This window comes from Mastigoproctus giganteus, chromosome 7 (genome assembly GCF_048544385.1).
Source record: "Mastigoproctus giganteus isolate SK-2022 chromosome 7, ASM4854438v1, whole genome shotgun sequence".
NCBI lineage: Eukaryota > Metazoa > Arthropoda > Arachnida > Uropygi > Thelyphonidae > Mastigoproctus > Mastigoproctus giganteus.
In genome coordinates, this window is record NC_143581.1 from 81,767,801 (window position 1) to 81,781,320 (window position 13,520).

A 13,520-nucleotide genomic window follows, 5' to 3' on the forward strand; every position below is an offset into this window, starting at 1 on the left:
AAAATGTAAGTATTACAAAGAAGAATGTGTTAATAACAACTGAGAAACAGGAAAATGTAATAAAAAAAAAACACTCTGTGTGCTGTTGTAATATACGTTGCAGTGTATCTACACCGAGTGATCACTGAATTATGACCACCTATCTAATACGTCGTAGGTCCTCCATTTGCCCTCAGTACAGCAGCTATCTGATGTGGCATTGATTCAACAAGATGGCAGAAGTGTTCGGGAGATACGGCCAACCAAGCTGTGTGTAATGCAGTCAGCAATGCAGGTATGGAGGTGATTGGAATATCCAGACACCTGATATGCCTTTCCATAGTGCCCCACAAGTGCTCTATGGGATTGATATCAGGAAAGTTCGGAGGCCAATTGATATGCTGGAAGTCAGAACTCTTTTCCTCAAACCATTCCTGCACAAGTGCCCGACAGCTCGGCGCATTGTCATCTTGGAAGACACCATCGCCATTCAGGAAAAAGTGTAACATAGCAGGGTGTACACAGTCAGAAAATAGTTGGTGATAGCAGAGACCACTGATATGTTGTTCCACATGCACCAGGCTCTAAGTTCCTGCCAGTGAAACATGCCCCACACCATACAACCGCCTCCACCGCCCTGCACTTTTGATACCATGCATGATGGATGAAGAGCCTCACGTTGTTGACACCAAATCCGTACACAACCATCCACGGTGTAGAGTAAATAAGAAGACTCTTCCGACCAGCACACCTTCTTCTAACGTCCAACTTGCATGCTCTTTGCACCAGGTGAGTCTTTTGTGCCAATGAACCTTGATTACGAGAGGATGCCGTAGGGGGTTGTCTGTTGGTATAGCCCATATGTGTGACTTGTGACACATGGTCATGCCAGATGTTGTTTCGGATTGGCCCATGTTGTATTGGGTAGTCAACTCTTCAACAGTGCTGTGCCTGTTTGCCTGTACGAGTCGTCAGACCCAGCGCTCACCTCTAACATCACCCTTTCGCTGACCTTTGCAGTTTTGCTGTCGGGTCATTGTTTGACCATTTTGACGGCAGTACTGGTACTTTTTAACTACGGCAGATCTCGAACACCCCACCAGTTCAGCCGTTTGGGAAATTGAGCACCCACAATCTGTCCTTTATCAAAGTCCGATAAATCCTTCCTTTTACCCGTCACGCTCAGAATTTTACTACCTACTGACACCTTATCTGTGCTACGTAGGTTGATTAACTCCGCACTCTCATATGTCACGTGATCAATGGATCTCATTCAGTTTTCATAGGGGCGGTCATAATTCCGCGATCACTCAGTGTATACACAGCAGATCACTGAGTGATCTGCTGTGTGTGTGTGTGTGCTGCATTTTCTTAATATAACATCACCCTCAGCAGTAGCATCATTTTTAACTTCACATACCTTTTAAAATTTCCACATTATTGACTTATACAAATATTTTAAAATGGAATGGTGTAATGCAATAAAGATCTTAATCATATTTGTTCACAACTTTGTGACTAATTTATTTTCATCATAATTATCAGTGCCTTTGTTTTGTCTGTTGAACTTGTATTATATTGTTCAGAATTTTTGTAAAGTGCTTATAAATTAAATAACTTTATATTTTTTATTAGGTGGAATGTTTGATTGATCAAGCAACAGATCCAAATCTACTGATGCGGGTTTTTAATGGCTGGGAACCATGGGTGTAATGTTAAAATTTGTACAATTGCTTTACTCTCATTTTCTGTTATTGATTATCACCCTTAATGTATATAGTTCTTTTTAAAATTATATGTGTATTAAAATTATATATCATTTTATAAACTAAAGAAACCTGTCTAATTTAACTTTTTTTTTTTTCTGAAGCTACTAACAAAATAGTAATTACATTATACATTAATCAAACCATCCAGCTGAGCAACGAGAGTCAAGTAATATCACACCAGTCATGCAACAATGTTTTATTCTTGCAAGTGTGATACAACTGTCATCCAAACAAGCTGACTGCATTTCTCCGTGCCAGTACAATTAGGATGCACTTGTTATCTTGTTGCCAATTTGGAAAAAGATGGAAGCTCATTTCCTGTCATAAATTGGTGAAATTTTCTTAAAAGGCTTTTTTTCACTACAAGACATAATTGCTTGGTCTTGGGCATAGAAGTAAAGGTTTTCCTCCCATGTAATTTTCAGACACGATGTACTGAATCCTTTAATGAATTCTTTAGTTGTCTTATCACTTACTTTAAATGTAAGTTAAACAATTTAACAGTTTGCATTACAAGCAAAAAAGAAAAATGAATAAATAAATAAAACATTTAATAAATTGAAATATTCCAGCACTTTATGTTACACGTTAATGAAGCCTTGTAATGTGAATTACTCTGTATAATGCAAATATCATAGAAATGGATTAATATGAAAAAGGCTAGATGAAATGTTTAGCATGAATTAATGTTCACACTGCACCCACTGCTGTAGTGTTTATTTTCACTTTATAATTATTTAATATTAGTATTGGTAAATAATGCAAGTAAGTAAGCTTATATAGCATCACCAAAAATAAATTAAAAATAAAAAAAGCAAAAAAATAAAACACTTCTCACATCACATCACCTACCCTTCCCCCTAATAATTTGATCAATTCCTTATTAAATTTATTCAGACTAGCTACTTTTCTTCTAATTTACAGCTGAAAAAAAAAAAAAAAAATTTGGATGATATTGTAATGGGCTGGCGACCTTTTAGTAATATAAGTACAAACAAAATCAAGAATAATCATATAATCATTTTAACTTTTTATTTTTAATTATTTTCACTTTTAAAATTTGTAAACTATTAAACTCCATATGTAATCCCCCCCCCCCCAATTAGGTTGCCTTTTGTGAAGTGCACCACCTGCTTGCAGCAATCCTGCACAGCAATGTTCAATCACAATGGATATTTAGAAAATTTACTATTTATGCTTTGGCTATCCTCGTGGTGACTAGAATAAGGCATGGGCACCACATGTTATTTGTACAGCTTGTTCAAATTCATGATTGATTGAAGAAAATGAAAAACTTGATGCCATTTCCCATACTTGTTATAAGGAAGCTAATAGACCATGATGGTAATTGTTACTTTTGAAATGTGAATGTAACTGGGTTCTTAGCAAAGAATAAGCACAAGATTATTTTTTTGCTAAGAACCCAGTTAAATTCACATTTCAAAAGTAACAATTGGAATTATGGTCTATGCTAATTCTGGTACACCCACAGCATGGACAAGATTCTTTAAAAGACAAAGTGGAATGCAATTTATGGGAAGCCAGAGAATTTCAGCCAATACTGAGTACACATCCAACAAAGAGATGCCATAGTTGTTTACACAAGATGAGTTAAATGAGCTTATTAGAGATCTACCCCTCTTCAAAGAAAGAGCCAGAATCCTTGTCTTGAGACTAAAACAAAAACACTTGGTTAAGAACATCAGTGTCTCACTATTGAAAAATAAACTAAGTAAACAAGCTGCTCCCACCTGATATCAATGGAGTTTTTAGGGAATTGTCACAATTACACATATATCTGAATTGCACTTCTTCATTGACTCCTCTTAGCATTAGCATTAGTAGAGGCATTTGATGCAAGAAAGCAAGCTTATGCAGCATCAGCCAAAAAAAAAAAAAAAAACTCACTTCCACTTCACCCCTCTGTTCATTCGAAATACCTGTCCAGCTGAGCCTTAAACTTATTTAGGCTATCAACTTCCACGAGAAGGGATGGAAGTCTGTTCCACCAACCAACCACCCGCTGGCTAAAGGCAAATTTCCGCATGTCAATCCTACATCTGTCTTTCCTCAATTTGAATTTATGCCCTCTCAGGTGATTATTCTGAGCGAGAGGAAGAATCCCATCAGCATTGAGCATGCTCAAACCATTCAAGACTTTATACACCTCTATCAGATCACCTCGCTGGTGCCTAGTCTCCAGACACTGTAATTTGCAAATCTTAAGCCTTTCTTCGTAAGAGCACCCCTTTGTTCCATTCACTAATCTTGTTGCCCTTCTCTGTACTCGTTCCAGCAGCTCTACATCCTTCTTGAAATGAGGCCTCCAGACCTGTATACAGTACTCTAGGTGTGGCCTGACCATTGCCTTATACAAGGGAATAATCACCTCCTTATCCCTGCTAGAAAAATTCCTATATATCATTGACAATACACCATGAGCTACTCTTGCAGCCCGTCTGCACTGCTCAGAGAACTTCATATCTGCCTGCACAACCACCCCCAGGTCCCTTTCATTCTCTACCACTGTCAGTGTAGCACCACAGAGTTGATACGTTGCTCTGGGGTTGCTGTTTCCCATGTGTAGTACTTTACATTTGTCAATGTTAAACTTCATTTGCCACCTCTCAGCCCATCTGCTCAACCTTTCCAGATCCTGTTGCAGCAGCATAGTGTCAGTAGTGTCCTTGACAACCCTGCCTACCTTTGTATCATCTGCAAACTTCGACATTAAGCTTGATATACCATCATCAATATCATTTATAAATACAGAAAACAATAATGGACCCAACACTGAGCCCTGAGGGACTCCACTAATAACATTAGTCCACGACGAGCAGTGTCCATTGATTACCACTCTCTGTCTTCTCCCCCTCAGCCACCCCTTTATCCACAGCAGCAATTAGGCCTCCAATGTCACACTGCTCCAATTTGTGCAGCAGTCTTCCATGTGCAACAGTATCAAAAGCCTTTCTAAGATCCAAGTATATAATATCAAAGTTATTCCCTGCATCCAGTTCCTTTGTGCCTGCATCATAGTATCCAATCAAATTGGTCAGGCAAGACTTCCCCTTAACAAAACCATGCTGTGTCCGAGCTATAACTGAAGTCTTGTCTAAATGATCCTGCAGTGCTTCTTTAACTAGTGCCTACATTAATTTTCCTGGAACAGAAGTTAAACTCACAGGTCTATAATTACTTGTGTCAGCCTTTGATCCTCCTTTGTGAATTGGGGTCACATTTGCACATCTCCAGTCTGTGGGTACCTCCCCTGAGTCCAAGGAAGCTCTCATAATTATGGCTAAGGGTTTGCTTACTTCCTCTGCTGCCTCCTTTAATATAACTGGATAGATCCCATCCGCCCCGGGTGCCTTTCTTGTGTTTATCTTCAACAATTTCTCCTCCACTTTACTCTCAGTTATTACAAGATTCTCTAGCTTACTGCTAGAGTTGAATACACCTCTGGCTTTCCCCTCGCTAAATAACTCCTCATGTGTGAATGTCGATGCAAAATATTCATTTAGTTCGTTAGCTACCTGAGCAGGACCATCAACAGTTGACCCATCGATATCAAGTGGACCAATCTGATTCATCCCCTTCCTTCTAGAGTTTACATAAGTAAAGAGCTCTTTGCTGTTTTTCTTTGCATCCCTTGCCAAAGATTTCTCGTAATCTGCCTTCGCCTGCCTAACCTCCTTTGTAACTTGGTTACAGATCAACTTGTGTCTATCATAGGCTTCTGTGTCATGTGTTAATTTGTATGTATCCCATGCATGTTTCTTCTCTGCCATATGCCTCATTAGTTCATCTGACATCTATTTAGGCCTAAACCTTGAACAATATTTCTTAGTTGGTATGTAAAGCCTAGTAGCTTCCAAGATAAGTTCTTTGAATGCTTCCCATTTTGCATTTGCTGTTGGTAACTTCATCAGTTGGTCCCACTGTATAGAATTTAAATACAGTCTGTCCTCGTATAGCACGATAGTTGCGTTCCTAGAAACCCTCATGCAATATAAACAACAGGCCCTATGGGAAAAGTAGGGTTAGGTGCCGACCACCCAAAATTGAACACACATTTGGAACCAAAACATTACCAAACAATAAATAATCGGGTAATTTTAATCGTTATAAAATACGTTAAGTATTTTATAACGATTAAAATACGTAATAAAAATATTATAATAAAGTATTTTTAGTATTTTTTAATACTAAAAAGTATTTTTTACGAATAAAATACGTATTTTATTCGTAAAAAATTTATTATATTAAATAAAATAGTCGTAATAAAATATTGCTAATGCTTTTGCTTCTATCGTAAGCAAACTTGCTTTTTGTTTGATTTTCTATCCAAACAGATGACAGCCGTTCCATCTCTTCCAATTCTTGTGTCTTAATCTAATGGATTTTAATTACACTGAGTTGTTCCTACTATGAAAGTTGTTTTTATTTTCTCTGCATTCTTTGTAATTCTCGGCATTGCCTGATTTAGGTCTATAGCACGTGCAATATCACATGGCCTTTCATTTCGCTAAAAGCGTTTCACAATTTCATATTTTTTCTCTATCGACAGAGGCGGACAGAAGCCTTATGGGGGAAACCACGGTGGGCTGGAGGCCGGTGTGATTTTGGCCATAAACCGTAGTATGAGGCCACTATAAATTTTCCCGGTTAAGAATTTTTGATCCAGTCCGCCTCTGTTTATCGATATTGCTTTTGTTTTTCTCTGAATCTGCAGTGTCTTAGTCAGAACGCTTCCTTTTCACACCTTTTAAGTATTTTACTCATTTTTAGGGAATAAAGCACAATTACAAAACGAGGAGGCACGCTTGATACACATGAACAAAGCTGCGCGTGTGTAGCAACTGAATAAACAACACCGTAAAGGCCGAGATACACTATTAACTCCTGACATTTTACTAAAGCACATTTTACTAGGGGTTACTACCATAAAACAATAAAAACAATTTCCAGTTGTGTTTCTGCTAGTGGAATCTGTTATAAACTGGTAGTAAACTCCATCTAAATTGCATTTGCTATTATATCGATAACTGGAATTGTGTTGGTTTTTACGTTACTATGGTGAAATGTGTTTTCCCTTCACTGATATAAAACACATAAATACATTTTCAGAATCTTCTTCATTCCTATTTCTTGTAAACACAAAGGCGAATCGTGGATAAGCGAATTCGGTTCGTGTTATATAAGATAACGTTCCCCTATTTATAAATCGTGTATGATCGAATTCGTGTAATGTAAACACGTGTTATACGAGGACCGACTGTACTGTCTAGGTCCATCGTAGTTGCCTTTACGAAAGCAATAACCCTTCCCTTTACCACGAATGGTAGTTACCTCTTTGAGTAAATCCCACTTCAGCACACTGTGATCACTGCCACCTAGTGGTTCATTTATCTGCAGATTCTTAATGCATGAAGAATCACTGCTGATAATCAAATCAAGAGTATTCCTCCCTCTAGTTGCCTCCCGAACATGCTGATGTAGAAAACAATCATCCAATAAATACACAAAAGCCTTGCTAGTGTGTGAGTGACCAGCCCCCAAATTCCAGTCAATATCTGGGAAATTAAAATCTCCCATTATAAGACTCTCTGATTTACTGGCCCACTCTATTTCCCTGTACAGTTTCTTATTATACTCCTCAGAGTCATTAGGCCTATAGCACACTCCTACTCTCAATTTTGGTCTCCCAATGCTTATGTCACACCAAACTGACTCGACACTGCACTGTCCAGCGATGTCCACTGGCTTCACTTCCTTGGATTTTATGTATTTCTTAACTAATAGCATAACCCCTCCTCCCTTCCTATCCAGTCTATCCTTTCTGTAGACGTTGTACTCCCCAAATTCCAGTTCTGCATTCCTTATATCTGTGTGACACCACGTCTCTGATATCCCAACAATATCTGCCTTTGATGTTTTGAGCAATACCTCAAATTCATCAAATTTATTTACTAAACTCCTAGCATTGGTGTACACGCTAGTATACATGCACCTATTTCTATTCTTAGCTACCCTAACACAACCCATGTGTTTACTTGTACCGCAATGACTCCCAGCAGTCTCTGAAATATCCTGCATCTTGTTTTTCAGGCTTCTGCTCATTCCAATAGAAGCAGTGCAAGAATTTCTTTCACCTCTGCCAGTGGCTACTGTTAATCTATTCGTCTTTGTCTCCCCCCAAGCTAGCAGTTTTCCGACCCACCTAACACTGCCTCAATAGCATCAGCAAATATTCTTGCACCTTTTCTATTTAAGTGTATCCCATTCCTGTAGAAGCAATCTCTCCTGTTAACAAGTACAGTCCAGGCTGAAAAAAATTCTACCCCTTGAGCCTTGCACAATCTTTCCAGGGCCGAATTGATCGACAAGGCTCTCATCATGTACTCCCTCCTATCGTGTCTGGGCAGAATTGCAGACACTTTCAAATTCAACCCTATTTCACGGCTTTTTTTCAACAATGACCTGTACTTGTTAAGCAATTCTGCCGGTCTCCTACTCTTGATATCATTAGTGCCAACGTGTACAACTATATCACCTTTTGTGCCCTTAAAAGATGATATCTGCTCTACAACGTCATCAACCTTTGCCCCTGGCAGACATAACCTGGTCCTGTTCCACCTATCCTTTTTACAAAGCATGTTCCCCGTTTCCCTGACAATAGAGTCACCAACAACTACTAGTTCCTTTGGGACTAGCGCATTCTGCCTTGGGGGTTGCCGCTGTGTTGCGCGATGACCAAGTGCAAGCTCTGGCGTTGATGTGGGCAGCTGAGAGCTTGATGGGCCCCTCAATTTAGTTCCTTCGAGGGCATCCACCCTGTCCTTCAAGCTCTCATATAGGCCCATAAGAACGCTGAGTTGTTGCCTGATTTCAATACACTCCTTGCATCGCGCACACACAAAGACATCCCCCATGGCAATATCATGTCCTGTACCTGAATGCTGCACAAACATCATGCAAGCTGTGCATTTTAAAAGGCTGTGATTCAAAAGGCTGTGATTCAAAAGGCAACTGACCCCTCAGTTCTCCTCTGAGCCACAGCACTTCCATTAGCTTGAGCCTTTTGTTTTGCTGCTCTGGTCTGAGTCACGATTTCTTTTAATTTAAATAAAATTTCAATTTCAGTTTATAACCCTAACTTATCTCCCAACACAGTTATAACGGGATATATATTTTTAGTGTCAAGTATTAATTATCTCCGAGTTCCCTTTATATAACTTCCGTATCAGTTATGTATTAATTAATTTTGTTACGTTTGTAATCTAAGTCAGTATATGTATTTAGTTAAAAGTACAATTTAAATGCCAATGAAGTTCAACAAGTTTAATAGATTTTACCGATCACTGACAATATTATAACCTATACTATACTAACGCTATCTAGGTTCGGTATATAACGATCGTAAGACAAAGGCGGGAAGTTACGAACGGTAAATCTATGGACACTTAAGTATTAATTAACTTTCAAATCTCACTGTCTCAATTCAGAATAAACTAACGATCCTTACTAGGTCTATAATCTACTTACAAAAAATAATTTGATGTAAAAAATATTCAATAAGCTGCTAAATATGGCTAAAAAACTTCTCGTTCAGTGCAGTTGCGACTTGTAACACGTGGATACCGTTACCGATACTTTTATGCAATTGCAAGGCCTAGTAAAGAATAAATACACCAAATTAATCAGAAAATCACAAAATAATGCTATACTACTAAATTTAAATTAAAAGTTTTAGAAAAACAATAATTTCAAATCAATGAATAAGAAAAATCCACTTAGCGGCTTTGAACACGTCTGGCCCCTACTAGCCTCATCAGCAGACTCCTCTTGCTTGACATGGGCACCTCTATGCTGTGGAGGGACCTCCCAGTGATGCAGCTGAGTTTTCAAATTAGCATTACTGGGATCTAAAACCCAACTCCTGAATACCTTCACCAATGTCATATGTCATTGCCAGAGAGGTGAGTAGAAGAGATCAAGCTTTACTAATGCTAATGGGCAATCAGTGAGCAGAATGTCTGACAGGTAATATGAAGAAATCCAACAAAATCCCTATTGGGAAGTTGGATGGTGCAGGCTATAGGTTCTAGATTGCCATTGCTAGAATCTGCTGTTTGCTGTGGGCTTTGCCAGAAAGGGGTAGCCTGGTGGTTGAGGGGCATAACTTTAATACACCACTCTGGGCCCTGCTTCAGCCAAGATGGGAGGTCCTGTGTCAGCCTATTTGGGATAAATCAGCTGACAAGCCCACTTGGTAGCGTTAACTGTACTCCATTAGGTCTCCTTTCCTCAGTCCTGAGACAGAGCCAAGACCTGTTGCATATATGGGTATAGTATTTAGGTAACTTTGGTGTCCCCTTGTAGGGCTTCATTGTGGAAAGAGAGCCTTAAAGATACTGATTTTTATTACTATAGAGCTGTGAGCAATTTACATCTTTATGCTTCCTCTTGGTACTCTACTAGGTCCTTATCTGAACAAGAAACTGAATTAAAAAAATAAGAAACACCAAATAGAAGCTGCACCACCTCCTGTAACCTTGTTTTCTCATTATACAATCCCATTGATAAAAATTATCTACAGAATCAAAGAGCCTCTGCATTTCCATGTGTTACAACTCACATTTTACAACCTACATTTTCAAATAAAGCTGATCATAAGTCAGCTATGCTCCTTGTAATTATTATTATTATTAACCACATGGTGCAAGGAAGCCTGAGACTTTTGCTGCACCAGCCAAAAAAAACATTTCTCAGTTACCCTGAGAGAGTCAGAAGTAGAAGGGAATCACCACGAAAGAGAAGAATGATGATATTCAGCTCAAGACCCTAGGTGTGCTAAACCCATACTCACCAGATGTGAGTCCTTGGGGTTGTAAAGGATAATATACTCTGAGTTCTCTATCCTGTATATAACAAGTATGAATTATTCATTACCAATCATAAGGCATGTAACCCTTGTTTTAATCCACCCATTTGAGCCCTCTTTGGTAGCACAGTTAGTAGAATCACCATCCTTCCCACAACAGGTGGAAAAGACTCAAGCTTGAGTCCCATCGACAACATGAGGAATTTTTATGTGACTTTTTCAAAACATGGTTGAGTTAGTCAGTCTTAGGAAGGATAGTATGGTTTTTCTCTCAGAAACTCAAGCTTTTCATGCAGAAAACAAAATCAACCACAAAACCCATACAATATACAGGGAGCAATATAGCTTTAGTTGCTGATGCTTCTACAACCCTACTACAGGCTGACCTTAATTAACGCAATTAATTCATTCCATGAGCGCATCATGCAAAACAGAAACATGTAAATCGAATATAATAATCAATAGGAAAAATTATAATTGGTCTTTGACCTTCAGGAATGTCCATAAAGAATTTTAAAAATACCTTTTAAATAACTTTTTAACTGTATACCATGTAAAAGATAAAGAAAATAATTATGGAATTAAATGTTTATTGCATAAAACAGTGGTTCCCAAACTGTGCACCGTGGAATACTTTAAATTTTCGAGAGAAACACAGCGATACTTGATATCTGTCAGACACCGCGCAAACTACTAGCTTGAGTTAGTTCACAGTTTCAACATTTCTTATTAAGTTGTTTGGACCTAACTACTTAATAAACGGAACTGTTAGGTATTTCTTTTGGTCTAGATGCACCGTGAAAATATTACTGAGACACTAAGGGCGCCGTGAACCGAGAAAGTTTGGTAACCTCTGACATAAAATCCACAATGAAGAAACAATTTGTTACAGAAATATTTGAACAGAGTTGACTTTCTCTTTTCATCAATCAATTTCCGATAGCCGATAACAGTCTTCTCTGGCCCTGATGAAATAAATATTGCAGAGAACCTCAAACCTTTTGTTTGAAGTTCTCTGCAATATGAAAGATTTCATCTAGTTCTTTTACCATTATCTCCTTCTTGGTAACATTTTCATCTGGTTCATTTAAAAATTAGAATTTTTAAATGCAAGTCTGCATTGTCTTTATTAGCTGGAGACAAACAAGTAACATATCTTCTTCCGATGGTTGATGGAACATACTGAGGCGGGCAGCAGGCAAACTTTTGTTTATTGCCTATCCAACATGCGGTAAGCTTAACGCGCGATTCAAATCTTTTTCAACTATCACATAAAAAAAAAAAAAAAATCATGTTAACTGGAAATTTGCATCATGTAAAGTGAAAAGTGGTATAATTTTTGAAAATAGCGGTAACTGAAAAATGCGTTAATCGAACTCGTGTTATGCAAGGCCTGGCTGTATAATAATAACGCCCATGACCACCAAATACAGAGGATGCAGAAAGGTCAGGAAATGACCACTGCATATCCCCGGAGCAATATGGCCTTAGTATTGGTATTGGTATATTTCAGGCTTCACAAAGCCTGAAATATACCAATTCTAATTCACTCCTACCTTCTTCATACTTTGTAATACTGGAAAAAACATGAGACCTTGCCCTTTTCAGAGTTTAAGCAGTACTCCTGCCGAATTCCATCCCCTTGTTTCTGAAATATTTTTATTTTCACTTTCAAATCAAATTTGCTGTAATTTTTCTCTATCTTTAAACCTAACCTGATTCCAAAAATCTCCACAGATTTATTATTTTTTAGTGGAGAATTGCAGAGTCTGTAATTACCAACTCATTGGTTTATACTACTCTTCACCTCTAAATCCTCAGTGGAGTACTTCTGAACATCCAGGTTGTACAATGGTTATGTTGATCATCCTCCCTGTACTGGGCAGAAAAGCCTAGGTTTGAATCCTGCCAGTGATGTAAAGATCTTTTATCGGTGTGTTTTTTTTTTCCCCTCCACTCGTTTGGCCGGCTTAGTCAATCTCGGGTGAGGATAGCAAAGCTTGTTTTTTTTCCATCCTGGAAATCAGGTTGTTCTTGGGTTGTACTCTAATATGACAGTTTTTGAAAAATAATAATAAAAATAGCAGAATCACACCAAGAAGGAAGTTTGGCAGAAGTTTGCCATTAGCCAGCGGGTAGTTGATTGCTGGAACAGACTTCCATCTGTTGTTGTGGAGGTTGATAGCTTAAATAAATTTAAGTCTCAACTAGACAAACATTTGGAGTGACCAGATGGGTGAAATGGGAAGGGTTTTTTTTTGGCTGATGCTATATAAGCTTGCTTTCTTGCATCATATGCCTCAACTAATGCTAATGCTACAGGCAATCAGTGAGCAGAAACAACTGTTCATGAACTGTTATGTTGTTGACTCTGTTCCTCCTCCCACACACATTAGTCATCATGGTAAACATTGTAATAAATATACACTTATAAAGAAGGCCAAGAGCTCCATTCCTAAAATACTTACTGTGGGGGCAAAAAATTACTTCCATGTGCCTAACGCTGGGAGCATATAATAAAGAAACTTCATCTCTTGTGGTGGAAGGCCTGCCCTCACTTAACTTGTCTTTCAAAATCATTATCATCCTTTTATTTACAGAAATCTCCAACAACTATATAATTCCAAACACATGAACCTATATTTGTTCCTTGAAGAACCTCCCCTATTCACATGTTTTATGAAGTGTTCCTATTTAGAACTGATTATGACCCTCCTTTCGTTAAAATTACTTAAAACCTTATGGGACACTCAATGTTTCCTTATTCTTAAAATACTCTCCCACTATAAGCGATCCTTTGCACCCTTAAGTGAATAAAAATACCCAGGACATGATTCTCAACATAATATTGCACATAGTTCATTTGCTCTGCAATATCCTCTTCA

General features: G+C 38.2%; 1 protein-coding gene across 1 annotated transcript in view; it reads left to right on the forward strand.

Annotated features, from left to right (window-relative positions):
* LOC150083031 (DNA-dependent protein kinase catalytic subunit-like) overlaps window positions 1–1,692 on the forward strand; it is a 156,783-nt gene extending 155,091 nt beyond the window's left edge. Inside the window, exon 11 of the mRNA XM_090378364.1 lies at window positions 1,615–1,692. Within this exon, the coding sequence (XP_090234490.1) occupies window positions 1,615–1,692 (78 nt within the window). The remainder of the gene's footprint in view (window positions 1–1,614) is intronic.
* Window positions 1,693–13,520: the final 11,828 nt, after the last annotated feature.